General features: G+C 53.2%; 1 protein-coding gene across 1 annotated transcript in view; it reads left to right on the plus strand.

The window, feature by feature from the left end:
* Window positions 1–1,941: 1,941 nt before the first annotated feature.
* LOC134934687 (ganglioside GM2 activator-like) overlaps window positions 1,942–12,025 on the plus strand; it is a 63,026-nt gene continuing 52,942 nt past the window's right edge. The window contains exon 1 of the mRNA XM_063930060.1: window positions 1,942–2,170. Within this exon, the coding sequence (XP_063786130.1) occupies window positions 1,942–2,170 (229 nt within the window). The remainder of the gene's footprint in view (window positions 2,171–12,025) is intronic.

The raw sequence follows: 12,025 nt of genomic DNA on the forward strand, positions 1-12,025 counted from the left end.
TCCCCTGCGGCCTCCACGGGCGCGGGCAGGAGCGCTGCTCGACGGGTCAGATCGGCCTCGCCGCTGGGGGCCGGGCCGGCTTTGCCGGGCGGCCGCGGGCGGCGGGGTAGGCCAGAGAGTCAGCCAGGCTCGGAGGTAGGCGGGCAGCAGCCCTTGCCTCCTGGAGCGCTTGGCGAAGTGGCGGTGTCCGGGGCCCGCGGGCGCGCGCATGCGCGCCGCAGCGGGCGCTCGGCGGCTGCTGCACAGGCGGCCCCTGTCTCTCCCTCCTTGCCGCGGCCGGAGCTGAGTGCCGGGTGGGGGGTAGAGGCCGGACGGGGGTCGGTGGCTCGCCGCGCGGGGCTTGTGTCAGGGCCTCGCGCGGTGGGTATGAGCAGTGCGGCGGGCGGAGGAGCTGTGTCGGAGACCAGTGGGACGCGCGCAGCGGCGCCGCCAGCCCAGTTGTCCCCCTGCTCATTGCTAGTAACTCCCCGGCAGCCGGAGTCCGGCGGGGGCCGGGGAGAAAGGCGAGAGGGGACATTCTTGGGGGGCAGGCAGGAGGCACAAGTGGGGGTGCGCTATGAGCACCGGAGTGCAATTGCACGAGGAGACCGGGCACGCGCGCGGGAGGCGCGCAAGCCCGTGCCCAATGTCAGCGGCGCAGTGCGCGCGCGTGCGCGCGCTGCTGCGCCGCGTGTTTCTCGGTCTCCCCTAAATACTCCCCGGGGGCCGGAAGACAGCGCCCCGCGGGGGAGGAGGGGTGACAGGGAATGGGTCAGCGGCCGCAGGGCGGCGGTGCGGGCGGATTATGCTCGGGGCGTCTCCCCCCTTGCGGCGGGAGATAGTTCCGGATCGCAGGGGGAGGTGGCGTTCTCGGAGGCGGAGAGCGAGGGCAGCGAGGGCGCCGACAGGGGCGCCCCCGTCTTCCCGCCAGGGCAGCGGGCGTTGGGTGCCCGGTTGCCGCCGGTCGGGCGGCGGGCGCGTGGTCGCGTGCGGGCCCCGGCGGGAGGTTCCTCGGGGCCCGAGGGCTCGTTTTGGGGGGGTCGCGACCCCTCCGGAGCGCTGGCGTCGTCCCTGGCCACTGTGGTGCAGGCTTTAGGGCCGTTAGCGGTGGCTGGCTCCCCGAGTACTACTGCTAGTTCCGGCGATCCTGCGGCGGCAGGCGGGGCCGGTGGTCGGAGGGCTGCTGCAGCGCAGCGAGTGGCACGCGCCTGCTGGGAGCTTGGGGCGGCCGCTGCAGAATTGGAGCGGGGTTCGGGGCAAGACGCGCAGGGGTGCTCGGCGGCAACCCCCCCCTCATGGAGGGCGCGGCATGCGCCGCAAGTGCGGGCTGGGCCCCCCGTTTCTTTCTCTATTACAGGGGACCTCGGGGAAGTGGAGATGGCCGAATACGAAGAGGAAGACGGAGGTTTGGCCACGCCGGAGGATTCCATGTCGGGGTCGGCGGCATCAGGTGAGGTGGTGCAGTCGGTATCAGGTACCTCCACGAGCGCTAGTTCTCGCAGCTCTTCCTCTTCCTCCTCTTCGTCTTCTCTATCGTCGCAAGTGTCCGCAGTCAGTAGCACGACTAGGGCAAGGAAGCGGGCGACGAAATTCGCCAAGAGGGCAGCGGGCCAGCAGAAGAGGCAGAAGAGGCGCAAGCGGCTTAGCGAGGAAGCTCGTAGGGCCAAGAAGCGCCGCGATTTGCCCGGGGTCGTGCGCTGCGAATATACTGCCGTTATGCGGGGGCTTCGAGATAGCTGCCGCAAGAAGATTTGCAGAGGGGACTTCGTTGATGTGTTCGTCCTGACGAAGGACGCGAAAAGGGAGTATAAGGCGGCGGCCGCGAAGAAGGGTATCGGGACGGAGGCATTCCGTACCTTCGATAATTGGCTGGCTGGGTTTTGGGTCTTCGCGGCGTGTTACCTGGAGGACAGGCCAAGCGAGCACATGAACATAATCCGATACCTGCATCTCGTGCACGACATGCAGCGCACGTCGGCGGGATCGGAGTGGCGTAGATACGACCAGGAATTCCGGGAGAAGCAGGACGGATTGCAGGTCATGGACTTTGGGATCAAGGACGTTGAGGTCTGGCTCAAGGTCACTCGGGGTCCGCAACAGGCGGAGGAGCCCCGGAAGCCGGGGGCGGACGGGCACCGCGCAGGGTCGTCCGCCCAAGTGTCCAGCGCGGAAGGCGGATTGGCCAAGCCAGGTAGGTCGGCCGTCCGCGCAGGGGGGCGTACCGCCACAAAAGGAAAATGTTTCGCGTTTAACAACGCGGCGTGTTCCTTCGGCAAGCAGTGTCGTTTTCGACACTCGTGCCTGCAATGCGGCGGGTCCCACCCAGCGTCCTCCTGTTTCAAAGGCAGTCGGCAGGGTGCCCGGGGTAAACAAACTTACCCCTGACAAGCCGCGGGTGGGAGCGCTTCGCAGAGCGCCAACACCAATTAAATTGGAGACGATGGGCTGGTGGTTGGACTTGTATCCAAATAGGGAGGATGCACAATTTTTGTTTTCCGGTTTTCAGTTTGGGTTTCGCTTGCCTGTTGCGAGCGAGGTGTCCGTGCGTGCCCAGCAGAACCTCCAGTCTGCCCGAGCCTTGCCGTTAGTCCTGAGGGAGAAAGTGGATAAGGAGGTCAGGTTGGGCAGGATGGAGGGGCCGTTTTCATCGCCCCCGGTGGATGACTTGGTCATCTCTCCAGTGGGGGTGGTTCCCAAGAAGACTCCAGGCGCCTTCCGGCTCATTCAGCATCTTTCTTACCCGTTGGGGGCGTCGGTCAACGACGCAATACCGCCGGCTCATTGCTCGGTGGTGTATCAGTCGTTTGATGAAGCGTTGGAGATGGTCCGCGGTTACGGGACCGGGGCCCTCATGGCTAAGATTGATGTTGAGTCCGCTTTTCGGTTGCTGCCATTACACCCGGACTCATTCCGTTTTATGGGTTTCCGGATTGGAGCGGAGTATTTCATCGACAAATGTTTGCCGATGGGATGCTCCGTTTCATGCTCATTTTTCGAGCGTTTCAGCACTTTTTTACATTGGTGCGTGGAGTCTTCATCAGGGGGTCACGGGGTCGCCCATTACCTCGATGACTTCCTGTGCGCGGGCCCGGCAAATTCACCACGGTGCGGCGACTTGCTTTTCAGCATCCGAGCGCTGTTTTTCCACTTCGGAGTTCCTGTGGCCGAGGAAAAAACAGAGGGCCCGTCCTCCTGCTTGTCCTTTTTGGGGATTGAGATTGACACGGTAGCAGGAGCGTGTCGGCTTCCTCGGGAAAAAGTGGTGAAGCTCCGCGACGCTATTTGCCGGTTTATAGGGTCGCGTAAGGTCACACTACGGCAGGCGCAGTCCTTGCTGGGCATGTTGAACTTTGCTTGTCGGGTAATCCCGATGGGCAGGGTTTTCTGCCGGAAGCTGGAAAGGGCGACTGCGGGGTGTGCCAGACCACACCATTTCGTGCGCTTGTCCTCAGAGATTAAGAGGGATTTGGCAATATGGGCCTCGTTCCTCGAGGACTTCAACGGGGTGTGTATATGGCAGGCCCCAATGGTGGACAGCGCTAGGTTGCAGTTGTTCACCGACGCAGCGGGTGCCTCTGGATTCGGTTGCTATCTGGAGGGATCTTGGTGTGCGGCCTCGTGGCCGGCAGAATGGCATCGCGAAGGTTTGACAAAGGACCTTTTGCTTCTGGAGCTTTTCCCCATTATGGTGGCGATGGAGGTATGGGGCGATCGGCTGGCTCATCGCAGCATCTTGTTTAGATGTGATAATCTGGGTGTGGTGCATGCGATTAACAACCAGAGGGCGAAGTCGCTGGTCGTTCTGCGGGTGCTGGGGCAGTTGCTGTTGACGTGCCTACGTCGGAACGTCTGGTTCCGCGCGCTGCACGTGCCGGGGCTAGAGAACGGAATTGCTGATGCGTTATCGCGAGGGCAGGGGGAAAGATTTTGTTTGTTGGCACCCGAGGCCGACGAACATGGTTTTCATTGTCCCGGTTATGTTTGGCAGGTGATCGGGCCGGACTGGAGGGTCTAGCGTTGCGGTCAGTCGCGCCAACTACGCTTACGGCTTACAGGCGAGCCTGGAGCGAGTGGGAGGAGTTTGTTCAAGGACGGAATTCACAAGGTAAGAGCGGGCATCGGATGATGCTTTCTTTTATTTGGCAGCTGTATGTTACGGGTAGGTCCAGAGCGGTGGTTGCCCGGTACTTGGCTGGGATTTCGTTTTCAGCGAAATAAAGGGCGTCCCCGATGTGACGAAAAGTGGGATTCTGCTGAAGGCAATGAAGGGATGGGCGTGAGTCGCGCCGACGCCGCCTGACAGGAGGCGGCCCATTGATGCGGCCTTGTTGCCGGCTGTCATCAGGGCGGTAGGTGGTGTCGCATCGTCCATGTTTGAGTCGCTGTTGTTCAGATTGGCGTTCTCAATGGCTTACCACGGGGCCATTAGGGTTTCGGAATTGGTGGCGCCTTCTAAGCGAGCAGATTCGCGCATGCTGGTCGGGGACGTGGTGGTGGGTGAGAGGTCCTTGCTTTGCAGATTGCGTCGCTCTAAGACGGACCAAGTGGGGAGAGGTCGTTGGGTCACGTTGGTTCCGGCACTGGATGAGAGCATTTGCCCAGTAAGTTTGGCAGTACAGTATGCGGCAGTACGGCCCGGCGGTCGGGGGTCATGGCTGCTGCATTATGACGGGCTGCCGGTGACGAAGTATCAATTTCGTTGGATGCTGGGTCGCTGTCTTACGAGCTTGGGCCTTCCACCCGCTGCGTTCGGGATGCATTCCTTCCGCATAGGGGCTGCGACGTCGGCTGCGGCGGCGGGATTTTCCATGGCTGAGATCCAGGCGGTGGGGCGATGGAAGTCGTCGAGTTACAGACGGTATATTCGCCCCGTTGCGTGAGATGTTGGCTCGCGCGTAGTTTCTTGGGTTTTAATTACAGTTGTTCAGTCATGTTGTACAGTTCAGTACGTTATGGTGTTGTGCGTTTGTTTGTCTTCCCCCTTTTTATCCTACTCAGGGATTAGCTACTCGCCGTTGCTGGCATGAGCCAGCAGCGGGGGTCTGGAGTTATTTTTAGAGATGTGCACTTGAAATTTTTCGGGTTTTGTGTTTTGGTTTTGGGTTCGGTTCCGCGGCCGTGTTTTGGGTTCGACCGCGTTTTGGCAAAACCTCACCGAATTTTTTTTGTCGGATTCGGGTGTGTTTTGGATTCGGGTGTTTTTTTCAAAAAACACTAAAAAACAGCTTAAATCATAGAATTTGGGGGTCATTTTGATCCCAAAGTATTATTAACCTCAAAAACCATAATTTCCACTCATTTTCAGTCTATTCTGAATACCTCACACCTCACAATATTATTTTTAGTCCTAAAATTTGCACCGAGGTAGCTGTGTGAGTAAGATAAGCGACCCTAGTGGCCGACACAAACACCGGGCCCATCTAGGAGTGGCACTGCAGTGTCACGCAGGATGGCCCTTCCAAAAAACATTCCCCAAACAGCACATGACGCAAAGAAAAAAAGAGGCGCAATGAGGTAGCTTTGTGAGTAAGATAAGCGACCCTAGTGGCCGACACAAACACCTGGCCCATCTAGGAGTGGCACTGCAGTGTCACGCAGGATGGCCCTTCCAAAAAACACTCCCCAAACAGCACATGACGCAAAGAAAAAAAGAGGCGCAATGAGGTAGCTGTGTGAGTAAGATAAGCGACCCTAGTGGCCGACACAAACACCTGGCCCATCTAGGAGTGGCACTGCAGTGTCACGCAGGATGGCCCTTCCAAAAAACACACCCCAAACAGCACATGACGCAAAGAAAAAAAGAGGCGCAATGAGGTAGCTGTGTGAGTAAGATAAGCGACCCTAGTGGCCGACACAAACACCTGGCCCATCTAGGAGTGGCACTGCAGTGTCACGCAGGATGGCCCTTCCAAAAAACACTCCCCAAACAGCACATGACGCAAAGAAAAATTAAAGAAAAAAGAGGTGCAAGATGGAATTGTCCTTGGGCCCTCCCACCCACCCTTATGTTGTATAAACAGGACATGCACACTTTAACCAACCCATCATTTCAGTGACAGGGTCTGCCACACGACTGTGACTGAAATGACGGGTTGGTTTGGACCCCCACCAAAAAAGAAGCAATTAATCTCTCCTTGCACAAACTGGCTCTACAGAGGCAAGATGTCCACCTCATCATCATCCTCCGATATATCACCGTGTACATCCCCCTCCTCACAGATTATCAATTCGTCCCCACTGGAATCCACCATCTCAGCTCCCTGTGTACTTTGTGGAGGCAATTGCTGCTGGTCAATGTCTCCACGGAGGAATTGATTATAATTCATTTTAATGAACATCATCTTCTCCACATTTTCTGGAAGTAACCTCGTACGCCGATTGCTGACAAGGTGAGCGGCGGCACTAAACACTCTTTCGGAGTACACACTTGTGGGAGGGCAACTTAGGTAGAATAAAGCCAGTTTGTGCAAGGGCCTCCAAATTGCCTCTTTTTCCTGCCAGCGGGTGGGCTCGGAATTCTGAGCCTTTTCCTCGCACTCCCAGTTGCGGGAGAATGTGAAGGAGGAGATGTTGACAGGTCGCGTTCCGCTTGACTTGACAATTTTCTCACCAGCAGGTCTTTGAACCCCAGCAGACTTGTGTCTGCCGGAAAGAGAGATCCAAGGTAGGTTTTAAATCTTGGATCGAGCACGGTGGCCAAAATGTAGTGCTCTGATTTCAACAGATTGACCACCCGTGAATCCTTGTTAAGCGAATTAAGGGCTCCATCCACAAGTCCCACATGCCTAGCGGAATCGCTCCGTGTTAGCTCCTCCTTCAATGTCTCCAGCTTCTTCTGCAAAAGCCTGATGAGGGGATTGACCTGACTCAGGCTGGCAGTGTCTGAACTGACTTCACGTGTGGCAAGTTCAAAGGGCAGCAGAACCTTGCACAACGTTGAAATCATTCTCCACTGCGCTTGAGACAGGTGCATTCCACCTCCTATATCGTGCTGAATTGTATAGGCTTGAATGGCCTTTTGCTGCTCCTCCAACCTCTGAAGCATATATAGGGTTGAATTCCACCTCGTTACCACTTCTTGCTTCAGATGATGGCAGGGCAGGTTCAGGCGTTTTTGGTGTTGCTCCAGTCTTCTGTACGTGGTGCCTGTACGCCGAAAGTGTCCCGCAATTCTTCTGGCCACCGACAGCATCTCTTGCACGCCCCTGTCGTTTTTTAAAAAATTCTGCACCACCAAATTCAAGGTATGTGCAAAACATGGGACGTGCTGGAATTTGCCCAGATTTAATGCACACACAATATTGCTGGCGTTGTCCGATGCCACAAATCCACAGGAGAGTCCAATTGGGGTAAGCCATTCCGCGATGATCTTCCTCAGTTGCCGTAAGAGGTTTTCAGCTGTGTGCGTATTCTGGAAACCGGTGATACAAAGCGTAGCCTGCCTAGGAAAGAGTTGGCGTTTGCGAGATGCTGCTACTGGTGCTGCCGCTGCTGTTCTTGCGGCGGGAGTCTATACATCTACCCAGTGGGCTGTCACAGTCATATAGTCCTGACCCTGCCCTGCTCCACTTTTCACATGTCCGTGGTTAAGTGGACATTGGGTACAGCTGCATTTTTTAGGACACTGGTGACTCTTTTTCTGAGGTCTGTGTACATTTTCGGTATCGCCTGCCTAGAGAAATGGAACCTAGATGGTATTTGGTACCGGGGACACAGTACCTCCAACAAGTCTCTAGTTGGCTCTGCAGTAATGATGGATACCGGAACCACGTTTCTCACCACCCAGGATGCCAAGGCCTCAGTTATCCGCTTTGCAGCAGGATGACTGCTGTGATATTTCATCTTCCTCGCAAAGGACTGTTGGACAGTCAATTGCTTGGTGGAAGTAGTAAAAGTGGTCTTACGATTTCCCCTCTGGGATGACCATCGACTCCCAGCAGCAACAGCAGCAGCGCCAGCAGCAGTAGGCGTTACACGCAAGGATGCATCGGAGGAATCCCAGGCAGGAGAGGAATCGTCAGAATTGCCAGTGACATGGCCTGCAGGACTATTGGCATTCCTGGGGAAGGAGGAAATTGACACTGAGGGAGTTGGTGGGGTGGTTTGCGTGAGCTTGGTTACAAGAGGAAGGGATTTACTGGTCAGTGGACTGCTTCCGCTGTCGCCCAAAGTTTTTGAACTTGTCACTGACTTATTATGAATGCGCTGCAGGTGACGTATAAGGGAGGATGTTCCGAGGTGGTTAACGTCCTTTCCCCTACTTATTACAGCTTGACAAAGGCAACACACGGCTTGACAAATGTTGTCCGCATTTCTGTTGAAATACTTCCACACCGAAGAGCTGATTTTTTTTGGTATTTTCACCAGGCATGTCAACGGCCATATTCCTCCCACGGACAACAGGTGTCTCCCCGGGTGCCTGACTTAAACAAACCACCTCACCATCAGAATCCTCCTTGTCAATTTCCTCCCCAGCGCCAGCAACACCCATATCCTCCTCATCCTGGTGTACTTCAACACTGACATCTTCAATCTGACTATCAGGAACTGGACTGCGGGTGCTCCTTCCAGCACTTGCAGGGGGCGTGCAAATGGTGGAAGGCGCATGCTCTTCACGTCCAGTGTTGGGAAGGTCAGGCATCGCAACCGACACAATTGGACTCTCCTTGTGGATTTGGGATTTCGAAGAACGCACAGTTCTTTGCGGTGCTTTTGCCAGCTTGAGTCTTTTCATTTTTCTAGCGAGAGGCTGAGTGCTTCCATCCTCATGTGAAGCTGAACCACTAGCCATGAACATAGGCCAGGGCCTCAGCCGTTCCTTGCCACTCCGTGTGGTAAATGGCATATTGGCAAGTTTACGCTTCTCCTCCGACAATTTTATTTTAGATTTTTGAGTCCTTTTTTTACTGATATTTGGTGTTTTGGATTTTACATGCTCTGTACTATGACATTGGGCATCGGCCTTGGCAGACGACGTTGCTGGCATTTCATCGTCTCGGCCATGACTAGTGGCAGCAGCTTCAGCACGAGGTGGAAGTGGATCTTGATCTTACCCTAATTTTGGAACCTCAACATTTTTGTTCTCCATATTTTAATAGGCACAACTAAAAGGCACCTCAGGTAAACAATGGAGATGGATGGATACTAGTATACTTATGGATGGACGAGCGACTGCCGACACAGAGGTAGCTACAGCCGTGGACTACCGTACTGTGTCTGCTGCTAATATAGACTGGATGATAATGAGATGAAATCAATATATATATATATATATATAATATCACACTAGTACTGCAGCCGGATAGGTAGATATATTTATTATGTAATGACTGATGACGGACCTGCTGGACACTGTCAGCTCAGCAGCACCGCAGACTGCTACAGTAAGCTACTATAGTAGTATGTATAAAGAAGAAAGAAAAAAAAACCACGGGTAGGTGGTATACAATTATGGATGGACGAGCGACTGCCGACACAGAGGTAGCTACAGCCGTGGACTACCGTACTGTGTCTGCTGCTAATATAGACTGGATGATAATGAGATGAAATCAATATATATATATATAATATCACACTAGTACTGCAGCCGGACAGGTAGATATATTTATTATGTAATGACTGATGACGGTCCTGCTGGACACTGTCAGCTCAGCAGCACCGCAGACTGCTACAGTAAGCTACTATAGTAGTATGTATAAAGAAGAAAGAAAAAAAAAAAACCACGGGTAGGTGGTATACAATTATGGATGGACGAGCGACTGCCGACACAGAGGTAGCTACAGCCGTGGACTACCGTACTGTGTCTGCTGCTAATATAGACTGGATGATAATGAGATGAAATCAATATATATATATATAATATCACACTAGTACTGCAGCCGGACAGGTAGATATATTTATTATGTAATGACTGATGACGGACCTGCTGGACACTGTCAGCTCAGCAGCACCGCAGACTGCTACAGTAAGCTACTATAGTAGTATGTATAAAGAAGAAAGAAAAAAAAAAACCACGGGTAGGTGGTATACAATTATGGATGGACGAGCGACTGCCGACACAGAGGTAGCTACAGCCGTGGACTAACGTACTGTGTCTGCTGCTAATATAGACTGGATGATAATGAGATGAAATCAATATATATATATATAATATCACACTAGTACTGCAGCCGGACAGGTAGATATATTTATTATGTAATGACTGATGACGGACCTGCTGGACACTGTCAGCTCAGCAGCACCGCAGACTGCTACAGTAAGCTACTATAGTAGTATGTATAAAGAAGAAGAAAGAAAAAGAAAAAAAAACGGGTAGGTGGTATACAATATTATATATATATTATATACAATTATATATATATATATTATATATATTAAACTGGTGGTGATTATTAAACTGGTGGTCAGGTCACTGGTCACACTATCAGCAACTTGCAAGCAGTACTCCTAAGCAGACAATCACAATATATATTATACTGGTGGTCAGTGTGGTCACAATGGCAGTGTGGCACTCTGGCAGCAAAAGTGTGCACTGTACGTTATATGTACTCCTGAGTCCTGCTCTCAAACTCTAACTGCTCCCCACTGTCAGTGTCTCCCCCACAAGTCAGATATACATTATACAGTCACACTATCTATCTATCACTTCAGCAAGTAGTAGTACTCCTCCTAATGCTCCCCAAAATTACTACTGTGTCTCTCTCTACTCTAGTCTCACTCTCTTCTCTATAAACGGAGAGGATGCCAGCCACGTCCTCTCCCTATGAATCTCAATGCACGTGTGAAAATGGCGGCGACGCGCGGCTCCTTATATAGAATCCGAGTCTCGCGATAGAATCCGAGCCTCGCGAGAATCCGACAGCGGGATGATGACGTTCGGGCACGCTCGGGTTAACCGAGCAAGGCGGGAAGATCCGAGTCGCTCGGACCCGTGTAAAAAAACATGAAGTTCGGGCGGGTTCGGATTCCGAGGAACCGAACCCGCTCATCTCTAGTTATTTTGCGATTTTTTGCCTGACTTGACGGACTGAATTCTAATCCTCAATTCGGCTGATCTGTTCTAATCAGAGTCCCTCAGCAGGTCTTTACGCTTTCACCTCCAGCTGAGTTCTTCCATGTGTTACCCCTTTTTTTACCCCCCCCCCCCCCACACTTTTTATTTTCTTAAATTTTATTTCAATTTCCCCATTTGTGTGTTCATGTTATGCTTCAAATTGGCTCGAAGCTCGTGCAGATTTCTGCAATATTCGGAAACAAAATTTTTCTTTTTGGCAGATCCTTCAGGTTAATGCACTTACTGAATTATGGTTTAGATATTTAGTAACCAATTTTACCCCCTTTTCCTCCTCTTCAGGTTGGTTTGCTGATGACTTGACCGTTTGGGTGGTGGGCCACTCGTATGTTTTTTGGGCCGCAAAGTTTTTAGCCTTGGCTGGGGCTCAGCGGTTTCCTAGGGCTCAGGGAGTTAGATGGCTTGGTTGGCGAGGAATGATGTTGAAAGATCTGAGGAGTAGACTAGTCAGTCAGGCCAGCAAGCATGGAGTTCCTAGAGTATTGGTTGTCCATCTGGGTGGCAACGACCTGGGGAAGAGGACGTCTTTGGAGTTGCGGTGGGCCATGATACAGGATCTGGCAAGTGTGGCCGCGGCATGGACCAATTGCATATTGGTGTTCTCATTGATGGTGCCAAGATTGAGCTGGCGAAGTGTGGCGGACGGACGCGTAATTGATGAGGCCATAAAGAAGGTGAATGGGGCGGTGGCGAAGTGGGTGCTGTCCCACGGAGGCAAGGTAGTTCGCCACCCTAGGATTCGGTTCCGAGACAGTCACCTTTTTCGGCCTGATGGTGCGCACCTATCCAATGAGGGGATGATGTTTTTCCTGGAGGATCTGTTCCTAGTCTTGCAGGAGTTAGGGTGAGGTTATGGTGGCGGTGCGAAGACTCTGGGGAGGAGTCTTTCGCTGTTGGCGGAAAAGAACGGCAGTTTGTAGTTGTATGATAAGCTGTAGTGATTTACAGTTGGATTTGGTTTAGGTGCACTCACCT

This window comes from Pseudophryne corroboree, chromosome 6 (genome assembly GCF_028390025.1).
Source record: "Pseudophryne corroboree isolate aPseCor3 chromosome 6, aPseCor3.hap2, whole genome shotgun sequence".
NCBI lineage: Eukaryota > Metazoa > Chordata > Amphibia > Anura > Myobatrachidae > Pseudophryne > Pseudophryne corroboree.